This window comes from Papio anubis, chromosome 1 (assembly GCF_008728515.1).
Source record: "Papio anubis isolate 15944 chromosome 1, Panubis1.0, whole genome shotgun sequence".
Taxonomy (NCBI): domain Eukaryota; kingdom Metazoa; phylum Chordata; class Mammalia; order Primates; family Cercopithecidae; genus Papio; species Papio anubis.
In genome coordinates, this window is record NC_044976.1 from 132,608,899 (window position 1) to 132,636,687 (window position 27,789).

The 27,789-nt window shown below is 42.6% G+C and overlaps 1 protein-coding gene across 4 annotated transcripts in view; it reads left to right on the top strand.

Moving 5' to 3' along the window:
- Nucleotides 1–27,789, top strand: part of C1H1orf226 (chromosome 1 C1orf226 homolog) — a 327,193-nt gene that overhangs the window by 256,093 nt on the left and 43,311 nt on the right. For 3 of the 4 annotated variants that reach the window (XM_017948808.3, XM_009185747.4, XM_017948820.3), the window contains 2 exons: nucleotides 16,012–16,120; nucleotides 26,792–26,933. In XM_017948808.3, coding sequence (XP_017804297.1) covers nucleotides 16,012–16,120; nucleotides 26,792–26,933 — 251 coding nt within the window. The other variant, XM_021926234.2, reaches the window with a different exon arrangement.

Sequence of the window (27,789 nt, forward strand, 5' to 3'; positions counted from 1 at the left end):
AAATAACACATCCACCAGGAATTCTTTCCTAATTTCATCCCTACCACCACAGTGGGGATCTAATTAAGGTTTGTCCTTTGGACCCTAAGGTGTTATACACAGACCTTAAGTTTATCCTTTTATTGTAGTTTATCTGTCACAGTTTTTAGTAGGAACTATATCTTATCTATCTTTGGGTCTCCTTAACCGCTTGTCTCACACACAATAGGGCTCAATACATATATATTCAATGTAATTGACTTCTTAAACTTTTGCACAATTCCCAGAAATTAATTACACTCATTCTGTAGACTTTTATCTGGGACTGAGTGAATGAATGAATGAATGAATGAATGAATGAATGAACCAACCCACCTATAGACATGTGTTGAGCCCTGAACAGAGCCCATATGTGAAGGTATTTCGGAACAGTGACAAAAATGTTAACATTAGAACATCAGAACATATATTCTAATAGAAGATAATAAGCAGCGCACAAATAATACTAAAAAGACAGCATCACAGTTAAGAACACTGAGAAACAAGAAGTCAAGTGACCTTGTTCAGCTTTGCTCAGGAAGAGAGCCCAGCACCTCTTGATGTTGTGGGTTTAAGCACTAAGCAAGGCTGCCTTTGAAAATGCACACCCTCCTTCCTCCGGTTGGCCGAGGATGCCAGTCCTGTCCAGCTACTGCTGTGCAGTTAGCTCTTTGCTTTAGGTCTGATTATGTTTTTTTGTGGATTATCTTGGTCTTCGACCTCATCTCTTGTCTCACTTGTTGCTGTTTTTACTGATAATTCATAATGATCAGGGGTTGGGTGGGAGAAATGAAGCCATCATAAAGGGTAAATGTGTTCATCTTGTTTTTATTAATTGCTCCAATAAAGGTTTTTTGGAGGGGGTGAGCAAGCAGAACCTCCGAATGGCAGCCCTGACAGATGACATCTGCACATGAGCTCATTGTTGCTCAGTGTCTTCCGTCAGCACATAATTAATTGTTGGAGATGGTCCTGACTGCTGGGGGAGGTGAGGTAGTGCAGGTGCATTTCCTTGCAGAGTCGGAGCAGCCATCCAGGCTCTAGGCCAGTGGTGTGTCCTCAGACTCAAACACTGTTAAAAATAGAGAGAGATATATATGTATATACACATGCGTATACACACGTGCACATACACACACCAAATTTTTTCGTATGTGTATGTAAGAAGAATTTTCTTAGTAAAAGAGTTAAACCTAAATTTCTCCTGATTGCCTTTGTTCACTCATGAGAAGGACAAAGCCCAGGAAACAATTTAGCCTGTCAAACGCCTCAGCTGATGAAGGGGAATTTGACAAGCTAAATGTAAAAGAGAGACTGCAAGGACTCATAAACAGATCCCAAGAGAGCATGTAGTATCCCTGGCCAGGCCTCCCCACCCTTCCAGCCCTCGTATATCTACATGAGCCCCATCACTCAGGTCCTGAGAGGCAGGAGGAATTCATATGAATCTCCTCTCTAAGAAAATAGCAGTAACATAATTTTGATTTCATGTACTGTCCTTTTGATCCATGTCACATTTCGGTTCCTTCCTATGAGAAAGGGAAGTCAGTAGCAGGTGGGTGAAATGCAGGTCTGGGGCAGTTACAACAACCCTTGCTTTTTATCAGGACACTTTACTAAAAGTTAAACTGACCTCTTGCCTTAACCAGCCCCACTCCTACTTCCACATCAAAATGGCATTAGCTTTCTCGCAGAGAAAGGCTTAGCTACTTCAGAAAGGCCACCAAATTCCGCCTAAGAAAGGGAGAGGGATACAAGCCAGGAGTAGGACTGGCCCCCACCTTAGTGGCAGGTTCATAGTTGGTGCCTTCTCGGACCCCAGGCGAGCTCCTCTACTTGCACCCTGCCTTCTGCTGTCTCTATGTCTTGAGCCATCGTTTTCCCTAGAGGCTATTTCTGTTTTGTCCCTTATTTTCCAGCCTACAAATAGGATTAGGTTTTGCCATCCTAAAAAGAAAAGATGCCCCTCAAACCCACCATCCTGTCTTGCCCTTCCACTGCCAGACTCTTTGGAGAAACTGCATTCACTATCTATATTTCCAAAACTCCCATTCACTTTTCAGCTCATTTTAATTGGGCTTCCTGAGCTACTCTACTGAGACTGCTCTTGCTAAGGCCATCAGGGATGTCTTGGTTGCAGAATCCCTGGCTTGCTTTCTGTCTGCATCTTATTCAGTCTCTGTGAAGCACTCAATGCTGTGGGTCTTTCCATCCTTCTGGAGACTCTCTCTTCCCTCAGCTTCCATGATGGTTTTCTCTTGTTCCTCCTCAGATCTCTTGGTCTTTTTCTGCTCAGTATTTTTTTTCTGACTCCTCCTATTATGCCCTCCATTTAAATGGGTACTGTTAATGGGATTCTCTCAATGAATCACTTTTCTTCTTCTTCTTCTTGCTCCTCAGGGGATCTCGTATTTCCCGTGGCTTCAACCACCCCCCAAAACTCAGTGACTCCCAAGTCCATGCTCCTCGGTCCCCACACTCCATCCCCTCCATCCCTTATTTCCAACTGCCTCTTAGGCAATTCCATCCACTTTTGCCTTCTCAAAAACTGACCTGTCCAGAGCCACACACTCCTCTTCCTTCCCTGTCCCTTAGTTCTTTTGTCCTTCTGTGGCCCTTGACCCCATTAATGTTTAGTCCATCTGCCAAGTTACATAGCTCAGAATCGTCTCCTTCCCTCTCATGATCACACCCAGAGAAACTACTGTTGTGTCCACCTGCTCTCACCATGGTGGCTGCCCCTGCCTTTGTTAGGCCTCCAGTGTTTCTTGCCTGGACTCGGGGTTGGTTTGTCTGGCTGCACAGACTGTGCTGTGCGTCACTCCAGGTGTGTCACTCACGGCCCTGAGCCCAGGTGCCCTGCACTTATTTACCGAACTGTAATTCTCACAACAGCTCCCCTGTTTGTAGATGAGAAAACTAAAACTTGAGCATTGAAAGACTCACCCAGTAGCTCACAAATGTAAGCAGCAGAGTGGGGATTTGAGTCCAGTTCTTCTGACTGCAAGCCCCAGGTCCAGATTCTGTTGATTCCCCCAAGCACTCCGTATTGCAGTAGGCTCTTGGTGGCCTTCCTTCTGCTCCTGCCCTCCTCCAATCCATCCTCCGCACCACCGTGACCACCAGCCATGTGATCCCCCTGCTTAGACTCCCATCCTTGCCCTGAGCCCACAGGGTGAAGTCTGAGCTCTGTAGCTGGGCTCTCCACGGTTGACCCTGACCTCCCTCTGTCCCCATCTCCCACCAGTCCTTCTGTATGTCTTGCAATCCCTGTTCCCAGGCAAACTGTGCCACCTCATGACCTCATGCCTTTCCACATGCAGTTTCCATCGCAAGGGCTTTCCCTGCTCTTCTGTCTCTGCGATGGATAGATTTCCATTGTCCTAGATCTGCTCGGCAGCCCTCCCCACTGTCCTCAGTGCCCAGGGAGGCTGGTCTGTGTAGACCTGTCCTGAGAGCTCCTGCCAGATGGCACACAGCTCTTCCTCTCTTGGCTCTGGAAACTGCTCCCTGCCCTGCCTCTCTGGACTTGGGGTACTGAGGGCTCCCAGGGACACTGCACTGCCCTCACCTTTGTGAACAGTCCTGTATTAAACTCTCTTCAGCCTAGTCACACATTATCTGTTTCCTGCCAGGACCCTGACTGACACATCCCACAATCCTGCCACCCCCCTGCCACCTCCCACGTTGTCTTCGAGTCACAGCTCAGGCGGTAGCTCCCTGTGTGCCTTCCCAGTTCCCGCAGGCAGCTGGCTGCATCCTCCTCTGCGTTTCACTGGCTGCATTCCTCTGTCCGCACTCGCCACACCCTGTCAGTACCCCGTGAGCTCCTCAGGGTAGACTCTGAAGCAGACTCAGCTCTGTATCTTGGAGAAGCCAATATGGGGCCAAAGGAGGGTAAGAATGTGCATTTCTTAAAACAGAGGTCATGCTGGACCACCCCGACACCTGCTTTTGGGTGGTGGGGAGACAATGAGAAAAGAACTTCTGGCATACAGCATATGAAAATAACGGGAATTCTCAAGCAAGGACTTGCCTCCTTCACAGGCTTCTGCTCACATTTCTCCACCCTTTGTGGACAAGGAGTGGACAAAGAAGGGTACAAACCTTTGTTGATGATTATTTTGCACTGGGAAGACTTTTGCCTAATGCCTCTCGGCATATAACACTTGAAGGAAAGTATTTGCTGGCTTGAAAGCAAAAGGATAACTTGAGAAAAGAGAAGAGGAAGGGTCCTTACATGCTGCCTTCCAACCACCCCCTCCCCACATTTCCGAAAGAAAGATACAAGACTTTAAAAAAGTAACTGGAGCCCGGTGCAGTGGCTCACGCCTGTAATCCAAGCACTTTGGGAGGCCGAGGCGGGCGGATGATGAGGTCAAGAGATCAAGACCATCCTGGCCAACATGGTGAAACCCCGTCTCTACTAAAAATACAAAAATTAGCTGAGCGTGGTGGCGTGCCTGTAGTCCCAGCTACTCAGGAGGCTGAGGCAGGAGAATCGCTTGAACCAGGGAGGTGGAGGTTACAGTGAGCCGAGATCATGCCACTGCACTCCAGTCTGGCGACAGAGCGAGACACCATCTCAAAAAAAAAATAAATAAATAAATGAAAATTAAAAAGTAATTGGAAATCAAAATGAGGTCAAAGATGAATGGGTTCATTTTTTTCCCCACTTTGTTTTAAGGTCACCTAGCGGCCTGGAAGTAAAGATACACAGTCCTTTAAAAAGCAGCGACATGAGTGCAGCTGCAGGCCATTATCCTGAGGGAATTAAAACAGACACCCAAAACCAAAGACTGCATGTTCCTGCTTATAATGGGCGCTAAACAATGTTTACATGTGGCCATAAAGATGGAAACAACAGACACTGGGGACTCCAAAAGGGAAGAGGGAGAAAGGGGGACAGGGACTGAAAAAGTTCCCATTGGTACTGTGCACACTGTTTGGGTGATGGGTTCAGTAGAAGCCCAAACTCCAGCCTTACGCAATATATCCATATAACAAACCTACAGATGTACCCCCCTGAATCTAAAATAATAAAATAATTTTTAAAAACACACAAAAAAGAAAAAGATACTAGATTGTGATCGAGAGTGAGTTGTCCCAGGCCAAATCAGAATGGCTTGGACATTGCCCTGAGGGTGGGCCAGGTGAGATTTAGAAATGCTGAGCCCTGGAGTACACACAAGCCCCCAGCAGTGGCTTGTTGTCTTATCTTCAAGTCCTGGGAGGAAGTGCCTTCAGATGAGTTCTGATTCAGAGCATGAGGTAGGCAGGTTAGAGCAACTGGAAAAATAACAATATTAGAAAAGAAAAGTATCTGGACCTGCCAGCCAGGCATGCTCCCACCCCTGGGAAGCTTGGGGAAGGAGGTGGATGCTCTTTCTTCGTTTCCCGTCATGGCATATGGGACTCCTCAAGGCTGAGCAGGTGGCATGAGGGGTATAGAGTTAGAGTCAGGTACAGAGGGAGTTATGGTGGGAATCCTCAGAAGCTCAAGTGGGAACTCAGCTGCCTTGGAAAGACAAGATGTGCTTATGATGTGTATCATATCCCTGGATTGGTTTATTTGAAGAAACATAGATGGAAAGTGGACAATCAGTCGGGGATGATAAAGAAATCCAGCGTGTCCCCTGAAAATCTTACCAACATGAGAATGAATCTGTTGGTGACCACAGAGACATCTATGAAGACATCAAGGACTTGGAAAAATAAGAGGAATAAAGAGAGCCAGGGTTTCCAGGTGGCATAAATGTAGCATGGGACTAATTTCTAGACCGGGTATAGAGAAAGCAATAGCAATATAGTAATGAATGACGTTCAATATTCAAATGATATTTGATGATTAATCAGGCAGATGGTACAGAAGTTTTCAGAACTTAGTGAAGATTGCTAGGGTTCCAATTCTAACTCAGATAGTCTAGTGAGTTGAAATATGTCCCTTAGAAAGATATGTTAGGATATATTTCTCACCCCTGGTACCTGTAAATGTGGATGTTATTTGAATATAGGGACTTTGCAGATGTAATTAAGGTGAGGTCATATTAGGTTAGGGTGGACCCTAAATCCAATGACCAGGGTCCTTACAAGAAGAGGGAAATTTGGACACAGGCACAGAGGAGACACAGGGAAGAATGCCGTGGGAAGGCAGAGGGAGTAGACTAGAGTGACACCGCTGCAAAGCTAAAAATGCCAAGGATTGTTGGCAGCAGCCAGGAGCTAGGAGAGATGTGGAACAGATTCTCCCTGAGAGCCTCTAGAAGGAATCAGCCTTGATTTTTGACTTCTGGCCTCCTGAACTGTGAGAGATGAAATTTCTGTTGTTTTAAGCTATTCAGTTTGTCGTAATTTGTTACAGCAGCCCTAAGAAATTAATACAGATACTACTGGCTGTGTGACCTTAAGAAAATGCACAGGGGTTAGCTCTCTGTTTCTTTATCTGTAAAATGGAGATAGTAACTGTATTCACTTTATATGGTTATTGTGAGGATTAGATGAGTTTTTACCTTAAGCAGTGCCTGACAGATGGTAAACACACAATAGATTAGCAAATATTCTTCTTTGATCACTTCAATTTAGTAAAGATTTTTTTTGAGCAACTACTATGCGGCAGACCCTACATGTAAGTCATTTCATTTGATTCTTGTAACAGTTCTGTGAACCTCTTCTTATCCCATTTTGCACTTAAGAAAACTAAGGCTCAGAGTATTAACTTGTTTTGAGAAAGCAGACGAGCTGCAACCTCAACTGAGCCTTTGGCTCTGTTCTGTCAGGTCTTCTATTCCACAAAATCACAGGCATTTTAATGTGTAATGGGGAGTGGACAAGAAGGGGTATGAAGCTTTGTTGATGATTATTTTGCACTGTGAAGACTTTTGCCTAATGCCTCTCTGCATATAACACTTGAAGGAAAGTATTTGCTGGCTTGAAAGCAAGAGGATAAACTTGAGAAAAGAGAAGAGGAAGGTTTAATTTTCTAGACAATGCTCCTCCAGTATATACCAGTCAAAGTAGTGCCCCTAATATTTGTGGTGTGTTCTTTTTTTCTCTGCTTTCTGGCTCTGGGAGGGAAGTTGTGTCTCTGAGCAAGAATCTTCAGGAAGTCTGAGGGTCCTGAAAAGTGTGGGATGGATGGTTTAAACCCCCCAAATGTGAACAAGCTACATGTATGAACTCAGATAACATAGACACACAGAAGAAATAATTGGCACCCTGTGTAAACAGATTTGGTTTTTGACAGCCAACAGCAGGTGACAGTTATTTTGGAGAAATTTATGAGTGTTGGAGAGAAATTAAAGCCTTGAAATATATGAAAGGATTTTTGTGTAGTGGTTTTGTGAAGGACACTAGCTTTTTTTTTTTTTTTTTTGCCTGCCTGTCAAGAACTGAACAAGAAGAAATTAATTTATCCCAGTACTTGGCATTTAGAAAGTGCTATGTGATGGTTTGTGGTTGATTCAAATAAAGCAGGGGAGGTTTTAGTGGGACATAAGAAAAAAACTTGTTAACAGCTGTGAAATTAAAACATAAATTAACTGCTGAGATAGGCCATGAGGGTGCCTTAGCTAGACTTTCAAAAGATAAATATGCATTTGTCTGGCTCTTCCTAGCTCTTAAAACTCAATTGGTTGCTTATTCGTTACTCTAGGTACACAGTAGATCTTTGTAACAATAAGTTAGACATTTGTGTAATTTTATTCCTTGAAGAAACCTTAGAAATCAGCTCTTATATTTGCTCTTCTCTGCCTGCAGTTAAAGAGATGAGCTTGACTGTCTCTCGAGGTCTTTCCCAGCCCCGGAATCCCAGGCTTCCTTCCAGACTATGCTGTGATAAGGCAGACCTGTGAGATACATCCCAGTCATGGTGACAAGGGGTGACTGGGCAGTGTGGTCCCACACTTCAGGTGTCTGTGGAAGTCAGGCTGTGAAGTAAGGAGACCAGTTCCATGAGGGATTTTGGGCACCATTTCATGAGTTTATTAACCCTTCTTTTTTGCCAGATAGCCCTGAGGAAGGTAGTCATCAAATTGAGAATGGCTAAAATGAGGAATGAAGAAGATGAAAATTATAATAACTTCAAATAAAAGCAAACCAGCTGATGTGATAACAAGCCGTGTATATACAGTGGGGGGGAAATGATAATCAGACCAAAGCAGTCATAAGAGAGAACAGTGATCAAGATGGGAGACAATGTTATCTGAAGATTAAATTAAAAATAAATAAGATAGATGAGGAAAAGAAAGAGTAACAGCTGTGACAGGACTGTGAATCTGTGTTCATGCTGCAGGGCTGGTTGAGAAGAGAAAAAGAAAGGCACACCAGTATTCAGGCAGCATGCTGGGGATAGGAGTAAGGGGTGCATTCCTTCCTGTAGTGTCTGGTGGTGTTCTATCAGCAAAGCATTTGGAGGCTCTCATCAACCCACCACCCCTTCTGATGTTTTTCCCAGTCCCTCTAAGGATAACACATTGGGGCCCCCAGAATCACACAGGCTGGGACACTTAGGGAATCCTTGTTCCCGAGAGCAGGAGTCATGCTAGATTTTCCAGGACTATGCCTTCACAGTTGGGCCTCATTCATCTGGTCTTGAGCAGCAGGTTGGTTCTGTTTTCTGTCTTCTGCATGTGTCGCATTGTGCTTCTTACTTTCCCAGAGGTTTTCCTTAAGAATACCACTTGATTTTGTCTCCACCATCTTCAGGTGACTTGGTACCTTATCTTTATCAGCTGGTTTCATTTTGCTCTGTCCTGAAGCATGTCTTTTGGGGTTAGGAATGCCCGTGCCTTCCAGGACCTCAAGAGAAAAATCTCTGTACCACACACTGGAGACTCCCCTAGCCTGACAGAGAGATAGCAATGTTGGGAGAACAAGAAAGATTTCTCTTTGTTTTTCCACTTGACATTTCTAAGTTTGTTTCCACAGTTTTCAAGTATTTGTACAACATTTCATGGGTTAGAGAATATTCATGCATCTGTTGTCGCATCTGAACCTTATAATCACCCTGAAAGGTGTTTTTATTATTCTCACTTCAACGATTAAAAAAGAAGAAGGTTGAGAGAAGGAAAATAATTTGCTCAAGGTCCCTTGGTAGTCTACATCCTCTACCCTCAAGTTCTGTTTTGGGCTATGGCAGGAGAGAATTGCGTGTCAGGACCTGGGCTTGCTGGAAGAGACCCAGTGGGTCTTGAGCAGGAGGCAAGGCACATGGATGTAGACTCAGGAAACCTTGCAGGTGACTCAAGACCTTTTACAGCCTCTGCATTCCTAAAGTCAGCAGGCAGTCCCCATGGAGATGAGGGGCATTAGAGGTAGAATGCTAATACCTGGGGAAATATGGCTGTTTTAGTCAGGGTTCTCCAGTGAAACAGAACCAATAGGATATATATGTGTGTGTGTGTGTGTGCGCGTGCGCGCGTGCTTCCACATATTACATATGTTTATGTATATGTACACATACTTAATGTATGCATACACATATAAGAAATATTTAAGGAATTGGCTCACATGATTATGGAGGCTGAGAAGTTCCAAGATCTGCAATTGGGAAGGTAGAGACCCAGGAATGCTAATATATGGTTCCAGTCTGAGTCTGAAGACCTGAGAACCAGGAGAGCTGATGGTGTGACTTTCAGTCTGCACACTGGCAGGCTTGAGACCCAAGAAGAACCTGACCTGACTGGAGAAAACCAATGTCCCAGCTCAAAGCAATCAGGCAGGAGGCATTCCCTCTTACTTAACCTGTTTGTTCTATTCAGGTCTTCAGTTGGATTATTGGATGAGGCCAGGGAGGATGACAGAGTAAGATGAGGTCTCATGGCCAGAGACTGAAAGAGGGAATAAAGGATGAGAACTTGAAAACAACATAATTGATTCTAGTCAGGCCCCAAAATGTGAGATCATGAAGAAAAATCATGTGGCTGCCCAGATTTTCATAAAATGCTCCTTGAAAAGTACACAGTATGGAAAGCAGAGCTTAAAAACAAGTATGAGTGCAAAGGAACAACCATTACTGAGAGAATTAAAACCCTGAATGCATTGGGCTTATGGAAAAGGCTGAAGATGAGAGAGAAAGGGGTGTGAAGGAAGACAGAGTTGGCACATGGCAAGGGGAAACTCTCAATCCCTTATTTCTAACTCTCTTGTTTTTTTTTCCCTCTCAAGTAGAGAACTGATCTTCAAATTAGAAACACTAGAACATATGTGATTTTAAAAAACAGAAGTTCAAAACCAAGAGGAAAAAGGAAGGTATTCTTCACTACTGTGTGTCCAGGCCTGAATCACTCGGCTTCTGGGCTCCTGAAAAATATGATTGCAAAATAGTGATTGGTCATCTTTGCAAAATTATGACGGATGGAGAAGAAACAAAAAGATTGCAAAAATAAAATATTATACTTTTTAGAAACAGGGGCAAACCTGGATCAGGAATTAGCAACTAGTGAATTTGTCATTGCTCCTGGGCAGAATTCTAGAAGAGATCATTAAGCAGATGGTCTGTGAGAACTTGGAAAAGGAAATCATGATCACTGGGAGCCAGTCCTAAAAAACCAGTTACTCAAGTATGTTCAGGAAATGTGCCTTACAGCAGTTGTGCAAATTAGCCTTGAGCGTTTGAGTAGACTACAGTTTGAACCAGCAATGAGATGTTATAACAGAAGAAAAAAATCATGATCAGAGATGCTTTGCTAAAAATTCAATTCTAGGGCATAGAAAATATTTATCCAAATATACTCTGTGCTGTTCAGATCCCTTACAAATGAGTTCAGTTCTGTGAGCTGCATTTTAAGATAGTCACTGGCAAGTTGGAATATGTACAGAAAAAGTTAAGAGAAGATGGAACTCATATTTATTGAGTAAGGCACTTACCATGTGTTGGGCATTGTGTAAAATGTGGTATATGTGTTTTAATGCTTAAAACAATACCATGAAGAAGTCATTAATGTGCCTATTTTAGATGAGGAAATGAAGGATTATGTAACTGAGTTTTTTGCCTCAGGTCAACAGCTAGAAGATAGCAAAGCTAAGACTAAGACTTGAACCTTTCTCATCCCCAAACCCATGCTCTTTCCACAGTGCAAACCTGCCAGAGAAATAAGGAACTTGGAAAATGGGCCAGTTGAGAAACTATTGAAGGAAGAAGTAGTTCACTTTAAAAATGAAAGGAGTGCAGAGGAATCGGGGAGCAGGGAGGGCATTAGGAAGAATAGCTAATGCATGCCAGGCTTAATACCTAGGTGATGGGTTGATAGGTGCAGCAAACCACCATGGCACACGTTTACCTATGTAACCTGCACATCCTACACATGTACCCCGGAACTTAAAATAAATTTTAAAAAGAAAGTAAATATAAACATGATGTTGTAAAAAAGAAAGGAGTAAATATAAACATGATGTTGTTTCCATATATTAAAATGTTGGCCATTTGGAAGAGGACTAGCCTTGTTCTCTTAGATGCCTATGAATGGAACTAGAGCAGTAGTGTGGCAGTAATTAGAGCAGTTCACATTTATTAACCATTTGCCATAAGCTGACCCCTCTGCACACATTCATTCTTTAAACCTTACTAGCATGTGTGAGGTACAGCACAATGATTGTGCCTGTTTCACAGGTGAAGAACAAGAAGGGAGTTGAGATAATGACCAGGGTGTCCCAGCTAGTAAGTGGCAAAGCTTGGGCTGAAATCCAGGTCTGTCCCCCTTAGGGCCAGTGTTCTCAGCCATTTTCCTCCACTGCATTCCTGTTGGCAGAATTCCAATCAACATGAGGGAAAATTTCCAGGTAACTAGAACCACTTAAAAAGGGATCAGATACTTTGTTAGAGAGTGAATTGCCTATCAGTGATGAATCCTGACAGACAGAGATGCTGGCTTGTATCCAGGCCTGATGACCCCACAGCTTTTTTTCTTCTACCCTAAATTGTTGTTGTTGTTGTTGTTTTTCTATGATCTTGAGAGAAGCGAGTTTACCTATAGATGAATAGTTTGAGAAGGGGAGTATTGGTGGTGAGTCTAGTGGTTTTTAAAATCACATTGTCCACCTAAATTCCAGCATGATGATAAACCCAAAATCCAGTTTCTTCCAGATGTCTTTCATTTATGGTAAGTTCTGTGGACATATCATGCATCTGCAGAAAGGTTTATTACTGTGTAAAAGCACTAACAGTTCTGTTAGTAAGTAAAAATTATAATGCTGTACACATTTTGAAATAAAAGTAAGAAATTTTAGGGCCAGCTGTGGTGGCTCATACCTGTAATCCCAGCTACTCAGGAGGCTGAAGCACAAGAATCACTTTAACCTGGGAGGCAGAGGTTGCAGTGAGCCAAGATTTCACCAAGAAAAAAAAAAAGAGAGAGAGAGAGAGAGAGAAAGAAAAAAGAAATTTAAAGGAGAAGAAATTTTAGGAAAGTTGAAGGGGGAATAAAACCTTATAAAACCTTATTAACATTATATGAACCATTTTGGTATCCTCCTCTTTATAATTATAGTGAAAGTTGGGAAAATTGACTAAGGTACTTTTTGGAAGCAGGATTATCAGAACTACCCTAGACTGACTTAAGGATAAAGATGAAGAAGGAAAGAAAAAGGGAAATCATTCCTATTCTCTTGAGCACTCACCTTCCTCTACTCTCCCCCAGTTTCTACCACCCCCATAATCACAGTGCTTAAGAAAACCAAGTAATGGAGAAATAAGGGTTCTTGGAATATATTTCTTGATCTGGAAATTTGCGCCCAAGAGACCTTAATTTGCTGATTTATTAGTTTGTTGATGAGTGAGATCGCATGGAAAAACTTTCTGCCTCTTGGTTATGTTGGAGGAAACTTTTCTAAGCTTTAACTAGCTGACTTTTTGGTTAGCTAGAGATTATTTACTTTTAATAACAACATGCTAAGTTTCTGAAATCAGACATAGCAGAGCAGTCTCCAGAGAGCTGTGGTCCAAAGGCACTAGCTGCATCCCTGTACAGTTCTTATCAGATTTTCTGAAAAGATGCTTTATCTGTTAAGGTTAAGTTAACCTTGGCTTAGTGCTGTTCCTCTGTTCCTTCCACATCTCTGTCTTGTGGGCATGCCAGTTTGCATTCAAATCTGCTGTATCAGTTTTAAATCCAGTTCTCAGTCCTTTGGGTATTACATAAGAATAAATTAACTAAAGAATCCAAGAAGTTTTACGTGTGATGCTGAACTAACTGGATCTGACTTCCTTGGGGAAAATGAATAGCCAGGCAGATCACATTTTAGATGCTCATTAATGACAGCTGGAACACCTCTCCCTTCTAAGCAGGCAAGGAACCTCCCATGTGCCAATCACTGTGCTGGCACTGGGGATACCGAGATGTGTTCCTTGTTCCTTCAAGGAGCACATATAAAAACATCATAGTGTGAGATGTGTGCTGTGGCAAAGTCGAGCCCCAGGGTATTCAGCAACTCAGACTACTGAAGAAAAGGGAGGGGAAGGCTGCTCTGAACCAAGTCTTGGAGGCCGCCAAAGGTGTTCACAGCAGTTGCAGAGTTGGAAAAATGCACACGCCTAGTTCTGCAGGCCTGTGTAGGTCAGGACTCTGAAGGGAGATGACCGCGGAAAGGTAGGTACACCATGCTAAGGAGTTTGGACTTTATCCTAAAAGCAGTAGGAAGCCTTTGGATGGCTTCAAGAGGAAAATGATGGGATGTAATTTGTCTTTTCAAAAATAACACTTTGCTAGCAATGTAGAGAATGGGTTCACAATAGGTGAGTTAGGAAGCAGAGCAGCACACTGTTTAGAGGATGTTGTAAAAATCCAGGTGAAAAATGAGAACTCTTGATGATCAATACCTTGGAGTTGAAGAGAAGAACATAAACCAGAGATATATTAGGGAGTGAGTCTGCAAGGAACTTGCTCATGAGTGATGGATATTGGGGAACAGTGGAGGAAGCCATTGAGAATGACACCTGGGTTTCTGGCTTGAGTACGTATGGTGTCCCCTTATCAAGATGGGACTTGGGGAATTTTGGGGAATATGATGAATTCACTCAGGTGTATGAGGAATTTGAGAAGCTTGAGAACCATTCAGGAGGAGATGTCCAGGAAAGTTGGCTGAATGGGCCTGGAACTCAGGCAGGAGATGCTGAGATACAATTGTTGATTTGTCCCTTTGATGTTAGGAAGACAGTTTGGCATCATTAGAAGGATAGGGGACTGGAAACCACACTAAACAGCCTCTATTTCATTTAGAGATGATAGACGTGTGAGATGTACTGAAATGCCTGCTAGCTGAGTTTAGCAGAGAAACTGCAGTCCCCAAGGTGAACTTGGGCTTTTTCACAGTATTGTTTTCCTCTCTGTGCCTACGTTTCTTTTGAATTTTCCTCCCAGGCTTCTTGGGGTCCTGCGGCAAGACTCTCAGTTACTAGGCTGTTTAGAGGCTACATCAGTAAGGGGATGTAAGATGGCATTTTACTAACTATTCTACCTCCTCAGTAACTCCTGAAAGTGTTACTATTAGTAGTCCCGTTGTACAGATAACAAAACTGAGCCTCTGAGGGGTGACATAACTTACTTTTTAGTAAGTGGCAGAGTTGTTGATGAAGTTGCCGACTCTAAATCCCATTCTCTTTCTTCTGCGCAGCACAGACCTACACTAAAACAAATCAGGCCTGTTAAATGCTTGAATGAAAGCCATCAGTGTTGTTAGTGGTGAAAAATGTTTTGTGGAAATGATGTGGCCTCTTAGGTGCTACCAAGAGCAATACTCTCCTTGGACTGCCCAAAACTAATTCCACTGATGCACCCGCCCCAACTCCCTGCACCGACCCCACAGCAGTCAGACCTGGAGGCTCGGGGGGGCCCTGTCCTAAGCCAGCTTAAGATGCAGCCTCTAGGGCCTTGCTTATAATTTTCCCCCTTTCTCCGGCCTTCCCTTCTCCCTACCTCTGCCCACCACAAGCAACCAGAATGATCCTTTAGTTTAAAGCATAAGCAAGTCAGTCCTCTGCTCAAAAGCTTCTGATGGCTTCTCATCTCACGTAGAATATGAGCCACAACCTTCAAAGCCTTCTACGTTTTGGCCTCTGGCTGCATCTATGACCTGGTTGCTGACCATGCTCACTCCACTTGAACCACACTCTGTTGAGCCTCCCTAGGTGTTTCTTGAATGCCTTTAACACCTTCTGAACACTGCAGGGCTTGTAAACTTGCTGTTCCCACTTCCTGCCATGGTTTGGCTCAGGTATCTCAGTGACTGACTCCCTTCCCCCATTCGGATCTCGACCTCTCAGTGAGACCTCCCTGGCTACCCTGTCTAAAATAGCCCCCATCATGCTCCATCCCTTAGTCTGCCTTATTTTTCTTCATAGCACTTATTTTATATTTGCTTATTGTCATTGCCTACATGTAAGCTCCATGGGTTCAGGGGCTTTTTCTGTCCTGTTCCTGTTGGGTGCCTGGCTGCTGGGATAGTGCCTGGCCTGCAGTGTGCACTCAGTGGCATTGATTGAATCATGGAATGAACACATGGATGCTGTGGTCCAGGCAGAGAGGGGACAGAGAGTGGGATCACTATCACCAAAGGAACTAAGAGTATCTTAGTCCCTCCCAAGGTGGTAAGCATTGCTGGTTCCCCAAGTCTCTGCATTTGGGGATAATTGTAAGCAGGCATCAGAAAACGTGTGTGCATCTTTCTGAGTAAGAAGCAGGTTTGTTGCTCTGATAAGGGTGGGAGTGATTTTTCCTTCTAACACACAAGTTACAGGGACAGGTTGGCCACCTCAGGAAATGGTTAACAATAGTGTCGTTTCCACTGTACCAAATCTGAAAGTCGCAGTGTTAGTGTTTGTGGAACCTGTTGAAAGTGCCTCCTGCACTGTGACTTTTTGATCCCAGAGGAAGAAGACTTTCTGTAATAACTTGGCTCTCATGAGCTGTGCTTCAGAGTATCCTTAAACAGAGCTTTCCTGGTTAGAGATTTGAACCTAAGGCCATTTTCAATGCATTTTTTCTGTTGTTCTTCCTTTAGGATCTTCTATGTCTCTCATGATTCCCAAGACTTGAAGATCTTCAGCTATATCGCTCGAGATGGAGCCAGCAATATCTTCAGGTGTAACGTCTTTAAATCAAAGAAGAAGGTAAAGAGGCGGTCGCCGTCCATCTGCTATTTTCCTGTAATAGATCCAGAGCACCCCCAACATTGGCCCGTCTCCCTGTTGAAGATGGCTGTTGTAATGCTGACATGGGGCAACTATCTCAGTAGTCTGTCATTGCTCCTATATAATGGAATTCTCTTTTAGCATCATCTGAATTTTGTACTTAGTTACATACAGATAATTGGAGAGGGATTGACCATTGACTATGTGCTCTGGGATGAGAGCAATTAAACGGCACCAGGATTGATGCTAACCTTAGCCCTGGAGTAGGAAAAAAATGTTGTCATGTACTAAGGAGACCCTTCATCATAATTCTGTATATTGATTAGTGGGCTACAAAATATGAATACACATGGAGTCCGGTTTAGACTCAGTGTGTGATGTTGGTTATCCTGGGTGATTATTTGGTATGGCAACCCTGATACTCAAGTAAATGCAACTCTGAGGATTCTGAAGAGGCATTCTTTATATTAATGTCATTTCCCCAGGAGTCTAACACACACAACTGGGGTTTTAGAAGCCTAGAATCTAGCCCTGCCTCTCACTGGAACCCTGAGTGACATTGTGTAGGTCTCGGTGTCCTCATCTATGAAATGAAAAGAATCATCAAAATCAGCATTTCCTAAATGTGTTCTGTAAAACATTTATCAGCCAAAATGTTTCCTGTTAAAACTACCTGATTTAAGTTGCTGAGAAGGTCTGATAAAGAACATGTTGTTTCACCCAGAATTTCCCAAACTAATTTCACAATGGAACCATATTTTTTCCATGTAGTATGTGTTAATATCCTGGGAACTATTTTTCTGCAGAGGAGATTTTGGAAAACACTGTATTTGTGCCCCTAAGGACCCTAATAAGTCCACCATTCTACAAACAAACTACTAAACCTGGCTTTCTACGAGAACTTCATTTTATGCATCTTTTATCTTCAGGCCTCTTTAATAGATATGTAGGTACCTTGTCAAGTACCTTGTCAATAACACATGCCAGGCTCCAGATTTACTGATAGGTGTCCTATTCCGTACCCTAGCTCCACAAAGAGAATTATGCTTTGTTAACTCAGCCTCTTCCTCTATGGAGATTTGTGCCCTTACCCACCCTGTTCCAGGCTTTTTAAATGCAGATCATGGAGTTGGATGAAAAGTGCTACAACTGGAAAGATGGCAGGAATAAAAGAGTAACTCGCCAGACTTCACATCTAGATAATAGTATAGCTGAGAGGGAAAAAAACATAAATGAGGCTAAGTCAAGCTGCATTAAGGAACTGATAGAAAGGGGAGTAGGAAGAGGGAGAGAAGGAAAAGCCATAGGCACTGGAGATGAGAAAGTTTAGGGTTTGGGAGAGTGAAAGGCTCATATGTGGCCTTGTGTAGGGGACCTGGGGAGGAGAGAAAAGGAAATACGAAGTGTTCCTGATCGTCATGAATTGGATCATCTGTAATGTTCTTTGACAGATGCAACAAAAGACTGGAATTCCCTTTTAATTCATTTTGAGTATTTGACTGTGCTTCTGACTTTAGTTTTGTACAAAGACTGGACCATGTGGACCTTGGAATTTATTAGCGTTACAAATAACACATAATCATTTGCCAGGTTCTTTAATAGTTAATCTTATTTTATCCTTATAACACATTTGTAAAGAAGGTAAGACATGTAATTTTCCCTTCCCAATTTTACAGATGAATAAATTGAGGCTCAGAGAGATTAAATGACTTGTCTGAGTTCTCATGAATAGGTACTGGCTAGAATAGAACCAGGAAGACATGCAGGACAAAAGAATTTTGAGCAGGAAACCTAGGTAAGAGGACCATTATATTATATTTGCCTTGCCATCAGATCTAACGTAGCAATATGGACACAGTGGGGGCATCCACTTCTGGCAAAACCTGAGTTTAAGAGCAGTGCTCACTTGGAACTTTGATCTTGAAGTGAAGCACAGAATGGAGTTCCCATTATCCGTAAAAAGGAGTAGTCATCTGGTTCCCTGTCATGTCAGCTTGCAGCTCTTACAGCGAATTCTGATATCTAGCTCTTGTTTCCTATACCCCTTTCACCCTCACCTCCTGAGACCCTAGCTCTTCATAGAGTTGGTTCTCAGGTCCTTTCTTGGCCTGGAGCCATGCAGCTGAGGGGATTGTTTCCAGTCAGCCTGGGCGTTGAACCCCGTTGCTGCTGAGCTGTAGGTGGGAAGGCCAGTTTCCAAGCTAAGAAAGGGAAGTGAATTGTTCAGCGAAGGATGCCAGAATTGGGGAGGGCTGGGGAACACATCTGCCAGGTTTTGCTTGCCCTCCTGCTTAGCCTCCAAACATGGTGATTTACGTTTTTTATAAAGCACTTGTAATGTCAAGAGATAATGGTTAACTTGGGAAGGAGTTTTAACTGGCAAATCATAGGAATGTTTCAGAAGTGGCGGGCGATGGGGAAAGGACTGTAGAGGACATGTGTGTTGCGGAGATGTTGCTGGGTCATTGGAAGTCAATAGGGAGGCCTCTTGACTGGAAGCCCGCAGATGTGGATGTTCTCCAGAGCCCTCCTGTTGGTCATAGTGTGTAGAAAAACTTTGTCTGAGATCCTTGTTATGTCGGGACTTTGGTTATTGCTGTTTCACATCACATCATATCACCTGTGTATATGCCCATGGCACATTTCTCATGACCTCTAGTGAGGTGTCATCATCACCCTCCAGTTCACATGGGGAAAGGGTTACCACCTCTGTTGGTTGAGAATATGGGTCAGGTGTCTCAGCTTTCCTGGTTGAGGGCCTCCCTCGACCTTGCTCCCTGCACAGCTATTACTCTGTACCTGTGAATTCCTTGGGCCACTCACACAGATAGCCAGTGTGGCTCCCACCTTGGGAGTTGTATCCTTGAGCTAAGTTTTTTTTCAACTGGGCTTTCACCAGAAGCTAGATAGCAAAATATTGAAGGAGTATAACATGATACCTGCTATGCTTCTATACTCCAGATTATCTAAGTTCCAGGCTCATATTACATCAAATAATAATATCTAACCTGTTTTGATTAGTTGCTATATGCCTGAGACTGTTCGAAGCTCTCTATATGAATGATCTAATTTTATTCCCACAGCAACCCTGTGAGGTAAAATGGGGCCTTAAGGCATGTAATGTGTGTAAAGACTCAGTAAGTAATGGAGTCAGAACTGAACCCAGAGGGTTTGACCGTGGAGCTCACACTCTTGCCCACTCCATTATACTTTTGTTATTGGCTCATGAAGAAGTTATGTAACTCAGAAGTTGCTTTGTTTTCCAAGACCCATTTGTAACTGGGTTCTGCTGTAATTATTACATGGGTATGAAGAGCTTCTTAACTCTGAATGGCCCAAATCACTTTAACATAGATTTTCCTTTTTTCCTCATAATATCCTTGTATGGTTAATATTGACTCAATTTTGTACTTGAAGAAAGAAAAGGCCCAGGGAAGTAAATCACCCTTGGTCACATGGCGAATCAGTGATGCCACTGAGATTAGAAACAGGCTTCCTCCTTCCCAGGCCAGGACTTTGAATGCTAAACCCTGTTACACAAAACTCATATGAAAGATACGTGAGCCTTTCTGGACTTGAGTTTTCTCTATCTGTCAAATAAGACGAAAGGCATCTCAGGAATGCTGATTGTTGTGTGTGAAGTGACGTGATCTTTAAGGAACAAATTCTCTATGACTGGGGAGGATTGTCAGGGTTGTGGCAGAGGGACCCTAGCACTCTTCAGACCTGTGCTAGAAAGGAGGGATGGGAGTGGGTCTTTTCCTCACTGTGAGCATCCAGTGGAGATGCTTGCTAATAACATGGGCATTCCTTGTTTCCCCTCCTTGGGGGATATAATGATAGTATTCATTTGCAGGGCCTTTTGCCTCTCGAGAAGCCTCTTGCATGGTCTCTTGACCTCTCCCGTGGAGTAGATGTGATCCTCCTGTCATTTTCTCCTAGCCCTAGGAGTATATGGCTGTCTGCCCTGATTACCAGTGACTGCACTTATTAATGCCTCAGTGCGTAAAGTGCTGGTGATTAACAGGAGCTGCAGGCGTCTCCCCATTATCTTCATGGGCAGCTCCTTGAAATAATTTTGCCTGCAATCACAGCTCAATTGGTTTGGGTTAGGAGAAATAATTTCCTCCTATAATGCTGTCACTATCAAATTGGAGGCCACAGCTGTGAAGTTGAACTATCCTTTAGAGGTTGTAATGGATTTTGAATGATGATGACAGCCATGTGGTAAAGAATAAGTCACTTGCCTGGTCAAGCTTATGAGATGAAAGATAGGAAAGTTCTAAAGTTAGGGAAGGAGTCTGTTTTTTATACTTTAGGTTGAGTTGGGAAGTCAAAATGCAGGAATCATGGGTCTCAGAACTCATCTAGTCTGATCACTCTCTTTATGGATGAGAAAATCAATACTGAGAAAGGTGAATTAACTGTCCACAGTCACCCAGTTGGTTCTGACAGCACTGGGATTGTAACTCAGATTTCTTTTCTCTAGGGTACTATGTTTCATGGACTAGCAGAGTAGAAGGAAAAACACAGCTATCTATTGGAAACTTTAAGATGCAGTATGTCTTGTCAATGTAGAAAGTCACACCTGCTTTGAAACTAAACTTTCCTTACACTGAGCAATATTCTGATGTCCAAGGCATCACCTCAACCAAATTATATAACCGAATCCATTAAATAATGTGTTGGACAAAAACCTAACCCATCTACCATTTTAGAGCCTTAGTACTGTAGATCCTACTGTGTATAGAAGTCCAAATATAAATGTATTTTCATGCTTTGGCATTGTAAATTCCATAGATTGAGATCATTTGATAGCTATAAGCTGAATCTTTTACTAAGATTCCCCCCCACCCAAAAAAATACATTAAAGAAACATGACATTCCATTCTATTTTTGTTGAGATTCCATGGCAGTTAAGGTCAAGATAAGGACATTATCTTTTATTGCTGTGATAGATGAGAATTATACATCTGTGAGCTGACCTCATGGACTTCTGTTCTCTAAAATTCAGAACCACTTGTCAGTCAAATTTGAGTACTCAAAAGAGATGGGGGAGAGGAGGAGTGGAGGAGGGGACAGGGGAACAGTAAACTAGACAGCTGGTAGATCATTAAAGAACCTTACCTTCAAGATGTGTGCCCCCATTATTCTCTTTTTTCTCCTCTTATTATTGTCATTGTCATCATCATCTTCATCTGGTATTTTGTACTTATACTCTCCACTTGCTTATCTGATGACTCTTAATCCTCTTTGTAAGTTGTAAAGAGAGAGCTTCTTCCAGGACAGTGAAATTCAGAACAGTGCCCAAGATTATTTATCAAATCAGCTACAGAATATGACTAATAAGAATCGTTCTTTACATGTATATAGCACTTAAAGATTCCCAAAATGTATAAGACCAACCAACTACAAAGTCACTAAGAAAGAAAATAGAAAATAAAATCAGGTCTATGGCCATACCACCTTGAATGTGTCTGATCTCATTAGCTAGGCAGGGTCGGGCCTGGTGTGTACTTTGATGGAAGAAAATAAAATCATGATTGACTATAATTTTTCTATGGGCCAGTGAGGTACAGGAATCAACCTTTCGATTTATGCCTTCCTAAAGCTACCACTGTCAGCTTTTGTTTGCTTTTGGGTGTACAACCCACAGTGATTGCAAATATAGTGTTACTTTCATGACCATTGCTACAGTTCATCAAATGTTGACTCCTGCTAGGTATGAAGTTGATACTCACATTAGGTGTACTGAGGAGAACAGCTGTTCATTGCATTTGGACTTAACTTTGGTTCTGGTTTGAGGGATGTCCTAGGGTTGTGGGAGAAGGAGCTGTGTCAGCGTGAAAAGATGGGTGGTTTGAAGAAACATTGCTGTGCGTATAAGGTAAGTGTATACAGTTCTAAGCTTCCTTTCCCCCTGTATTTTAACAAAATTGCCTGTAATTGACACTCCCATGAGCTTCAGTGCTCTCCATCTGGAGCTAAGAGCCACTCTGAGGTTAGACATCCCTTTCCAGCTTTGAAAACATCAAAGCAACAATATCCAGCCTAATCTTGACAATGAAGAGCCCACAAATGCTCTGGGGCTACTAATAGAAAATGGCTTTTGGACGAGAAGATTTGATCCGTGTGGCAAAGCACTTTTAGGGGCTTATGTAAAACTAAACTGGATTTATACAGAAATAATGCAGTATAATGATGCTTTAAAAAAAAAAAAAAATCTAGTAAATTCCAGAGAATGGCCAGATTTTGGAACTCAAAAGGGCTGCCTTCTCAATGTTCCTCTTGTTTACTCTTTGTACCTTACTGCCTTCAATCTTTAAACCTCCGCCTTAGTCTCCAAAGGCCTGTGTGTCGTCATGAGGTGGGAGCAACTGCTTCACTGTGATCTAGAAGACCCACAGACAAGCATTCATAAAAACTTCTGGAAGGGACTCTTTTTAAAGCTGCTGTTTACCAGAGTTCTCCCTCTTGGGTGAAGACATGGCTAATTAACAATAAAATCCCAGCGTGTATGATTCTTGCATTTCGGGGTTGAAGGCAAAACCAGTTTTCTTGCCCAGCAGGCCAGAAAGTGGGGTAACTCAGTGGGGTGGGCCTAGCAGGCAGGAGCCAGCATGGTTGTGCAGAGAGCAGATGGTGAAGACACAGCCCCTGCCAGGCACAGGCTGCCTCTACTGACCACCTTTAAGTAATCACCTCCCTAACGAGGTCTCCATATAGAATCCTCTAAAAGTAGACTTTTTAATGGTGAAGCAAGGAGAGCCTAAAAGGTCAAGGGACATCAGAACTCACATAGCCGTTTATGAGTACAGTGAGGAGCTGTTTAGCCCCTTCTGACTCCTGGAGTGGTAGATAGGAAGGGCAATTCTTTTATGTGTATGTATGTAGTCATTCTGTAAAACAGTTAAAGTAGCTTGATTATGTGTTCCAGTGCAGAGGACTCTTTATAAAACATGCTACTGTGTCCTTTTACTGTGAATAGGATTGTAACTTTCACATTAAAGGAGTAAAATAAAGGATAAATTAAACCATTTTATTTAATTTATTAATTTAATTATTAAACTCTTTACCATTCAGTGTGCAGATCTAGAACTCTTAATGCAACAATTTCCTCACATATAGAAACTATCATACTACTTCAGACCAAAGATCCATTTGGCTCAGGAATTTTCGTCTGATGCTATGGTGGAGGCTATGCTATCTGCTGCACAGCCTTTTGGATGTTAGCATGCATACATAAGAGGTGATTCCCTTAGTCACTTCATGTTTCTATTATGATAAAAATAGTTTCACCTTTCCTGCACTGCTTTTTCTTTTCTGTCTTAATTGCCTCCTGGCGCAGTGAATTCCATAGTCAGGATAAAACATTTCTTGAGCATTTACTGTGTGCCAGGCACTGTGGTAGGTGCTATCATATATTCAGTTTTTCAGTGCAATTACAGAAATACTATAGAGAACAACTGATGGAAGGAGGATAGGAAGGAAATGGGAGGCTGAAGGATGGGATGCCCTTTCCAGAATGGGGAAGGCAGGACCAGTAAACCTAAAGTCTGCATTTTCTACTTTTTCAGGGGAATCAGGTAGAGATTAGGGTCAGCTGCTAATGCTAGTTAAAAATACTAGTAAAATGTAAAAATGAAGTGTTATCAATATTAAGCATTAAAACCAGCCCACTTCCTTATAGCCACTTTGGGCTTATAGATGGTTGAACATGTGAGTATGTTCCACATGTTTGTGCTTGATAAAGGTGGCAGAATAAAGATTTGAGCTGGAGTCTGCATCCTTAAGATGCTCAGTTCTGGGCATATCCCGTCATCCATTGTCATCTTGTGATGCCTGAGAAATACAGGTCCTCTGTGAAGTCATTCTCCCACCACCTTTATCCTCTTATTTCAATCTGAGGGATTCCTTCCAAAGATAAATTTAGAAATTGGATTCCTACCCCTGTCTAATCCCATAGATCAGGGACATTTGTTTGAGGATCTTTAAATTTTTAATATCATCTTAAAAGCTGGTTAAAGGAAATATCTGTGATTTACAGAGATGATGGAATTTGTAACACGTCCTCCTTAGGAAAACCTGAGATGTTATAGGAACAAACTCAGTAGTGAATTTGGAATTTCCTACATAACTGTATTTTAAAGGGGGAAGCTGGGTCTGTACCCTGGAAATGATACCGATGGGAAAAGACTAACTCAGTCTTTACAGATATTTATTCAGTATGAGATATCTGGGTTAATTCATGTAAGAGAAGAAAGTATGGAATTAAACACTTAATCTCTACATATCATTTGGACTTACATTATTTTATTGTTACAACCTAAAACATTTACCTTTTTTACCTCTTGTAAAGATACCTGGGGGAGCAAAATTCCCAAAAGTCAGAGAAGAAAGTAGAGGAAAGTTTCTGTATAGTGGACACTGGGTATACGTGGTAGGCAGAATAAAGTCATACCTAAGGTTTAGTAAACTAGTAATGAGCTTTGCTGGAGATTATTAACCATAGGCAGTCTGCTCTTACTCTCATAAAAGGAATAGGAACCAAAAGGTCTCAAGGCCTAGGGGAATAACACTTTTGGACGTAGAAGCCTTTTCTTCTCCCTTTTCACCTGAGAGTTAAGCTTCCTGGCACAGCCTCCTAAGCATAGCACAGCTTGATGGCTAACGGAAATGTAGAATGCTACATTTATTAGCTTCCTAGCCCACATTTGTTAGGGACTGTGTCTTCTAAATCACACCTTTTTGTGTGCTTTGGGAGTGGGAAGTGTAGGGGCTTCTTGCTTAGGACTGATGCCTACTGCTTCTCAACTTCCTGTGCAGATAGAAGAGTCATCTCTTACACACTGTAGGCCTACAGTATGAGAAGGGGCCTAAGCCTGTCTTGTGGACACAGGAGGAAATTAAGGGTAGACGCAGAAAACAAAGGTTCTGATTCACCACTGGGTGATGGTGGACCCCACAGAAGTTACCCATCTCCTCACGCTTCACTTAAGGTTCTTATCTCCCAGAAGTGTCAGGATGCTCCAGGTGAGAGACCAATGGAGAATATCCCTGGAGTTAGTATAATGGCTAAGAAAGGTTAGAGCTGTGAAACAATTACTTCTAGGAGGAGATTTGAACTGAAGAATATAAGGAGCAGTAGAGTTGACTTGAGGTCTCAAATTGACATGTAGATGATAATCAGTCAAGATGCCTTTTCACATTTATATGGATGCTCTGGCCTGAAATAAACAGAAGGAACATAGAAATGACTCCAGGCTTGAGGAAAAGCAATTTTAGAAGTTATACCCAGCAAAGAATGGACTACAGCAGTTGTTCCATACACAGGGTTCCAAGGTCCCTAGGAGTTCATGAAGATAGTAATGAGAAAGATGAACTCATTGTAATATGAGCTTCATTTATGCATTTCATATTACAATTAGCTGATCTTTTTTTTTTTTTTAACTACCTTCAACAAGGCCTTCTAGGCTAATCAAAACACTGGATATGAGTTAGGTAATGTAATACCAGCTACCACATGCTGATGAAAAGCCCTACTTGATTGCTGCCATTACCTGGGGGGGTTGGATGTGATTGATGGACTATATGATGTCAACAGGTGGCCATGGCTGACCTGAAGTGAGATCATCCAAAACATGATTAATGTTAGACTTGAGTATAGGGTGACAATCACAATTAGATTAAATTGTAGCCCGTGGTGGTGGGATGCTTGAGGTCCACTGAAGTAAGAGAAGCAGTGTGCTGAGCCCTTCCCAGCCTGAGCTCTGAAACTCTAAATAAACCTCATAAATGACACTCATTTCTGTCCTTGAAAGAAAGAAAAAGCTGACATCATCAAACCATAATCAGTTATCCACCTTTGAGGCCATGCCCTGGAACCTCTGCATGTGGCTCTTCCTCACAGTCTGCATGGGTGGCCTAAGACTCTACATAAGGCTTCTTTGTCCTGTCTCTCCTCTCCTAGTTAAACGGTGGAATACTGGGAACTAGGGTCAAGTTCCCTTCTTGGGTTCTTAAAACAAGAGATTAAATACCAAAAGAAAAGAAAGGAAGGAGCCACAGGACAGACACAAGCACATGAGGTCTTTGGAGTAAGTCTGGGCAAGGCTCACCTTAGATTTAGTTGGCTGCCAACTAGTAGTGTTCCAGAGGAGCTGGGTGCTGAGCTTTCATTGGTTTCTGCTGTTTAGGCCATGGCTTCCAAGCCTTATGTTACCACTGCCCTTGCTCTGTAGGAGGTCCAGGAAAACTCAACATTTGCAGCAGCATTCAAAAAAGAAAAAAATGATAGCCGAGTTCCTCTTAGTTTGATGGACCCATTGAACATTTGATCATGGTTGGCAAAAGATTCTGAAGCATATTGACTACTTGTGTTACCCATGGGAGGGAAGAATTGGGGCTAAGTCCATAATTGGCATATTTGCTATCTGTCCTTTCAGTTGACTGATTATTTCAGAACTGTGGTGACAGTTTCTGTTTTCTGGAGTATTTCAGGAAGGGAAAATGTCTTTGCACTCGTTTGTATGTGCATATCTGAGCAACTTTAGATTTTTCTGTCTCTTTCCTTTGCTGCTGCATGAGTTTCTGTCCACATGCCCCTTGCACATCCTCACCTACCCTGTTCTTCTCCTTTCTCCTTCCCAGAGCCAAGCTATGAGAATTGTTCGGACGGTAGGGCAGGCCTTTGAGGTCTGCCACAAGCTGAGCCTGCAGCACACGCAGCAGAATGCAGATGGTCAGGAAGATGGAGAGAGTGAGAGGAACAGCAACAGCTCAGGGGACCCAGGTAGGTACCACGGCTTCTGCGGATGTGGGTGGGGAGGCAGTGCACACAGTAGGCTCCGGTGGATCACTGCCCCGAGCCCCGGGCTGTGAACTCATTTTAAGAAACATTTTATTTTTTCCGTTTCTCTCTATATTCTAGATTATCTTTAAGGAACGTATTACTTTTATAACAGAAATTAAAGATGTTTAAATTATTAAATGAGGAAGTATTTAAACTGGATATCAGGGAGAGGTAGAGCTGCTATGCTCCCAAATCTGACTTCAAAGAAAATTTCAGTAAAAAAGCACCCCCATAAAACAAATTACAAAGAACATAAATTTATAATTACCTAGTTTGTTTTATTAAATTTCTAACTTCTGTAGTTCTATAAGCCCTCAATGTGGATAGTATTTTAATATCCCCAACTTTCAAGCCTCATTAAAAGTCAGGAAAGAAGCCGGGCGAGGTGGCTCACGTCTGTTAATCCTAGCACTTTGGGAGGCTGAGATGGGCAGATCACTTGAACCCAGGAGTTCAAGACCAGCCTGGCCAACATGGCGAATCCCTACCTCTACTAAAAATACAAAAATTAGCCAGGTGTGGTGGTACATGCCTATAGTCCCAGCTACTTGGAAGACTGAAGCAGGAGAATTGCTTGAACCCAGGAGGCAGAAGTTGCAGTGAGCCAAGATTGTGCCACCGTACTCTAGCCTGGGCTACAGAGCTAGACTGCCTCAAAAAAAAAAAAAAAAAAAAAAAAAAAAAGGAGACAATAAATGTGAAAAAATGAAGTATGGGCAAGAAAAAGAGCAGGTAAAAAAAATATATTGCTTGTGTTCATATTTAACATGGGAAACCCAAGAAAATAAACTGAGAA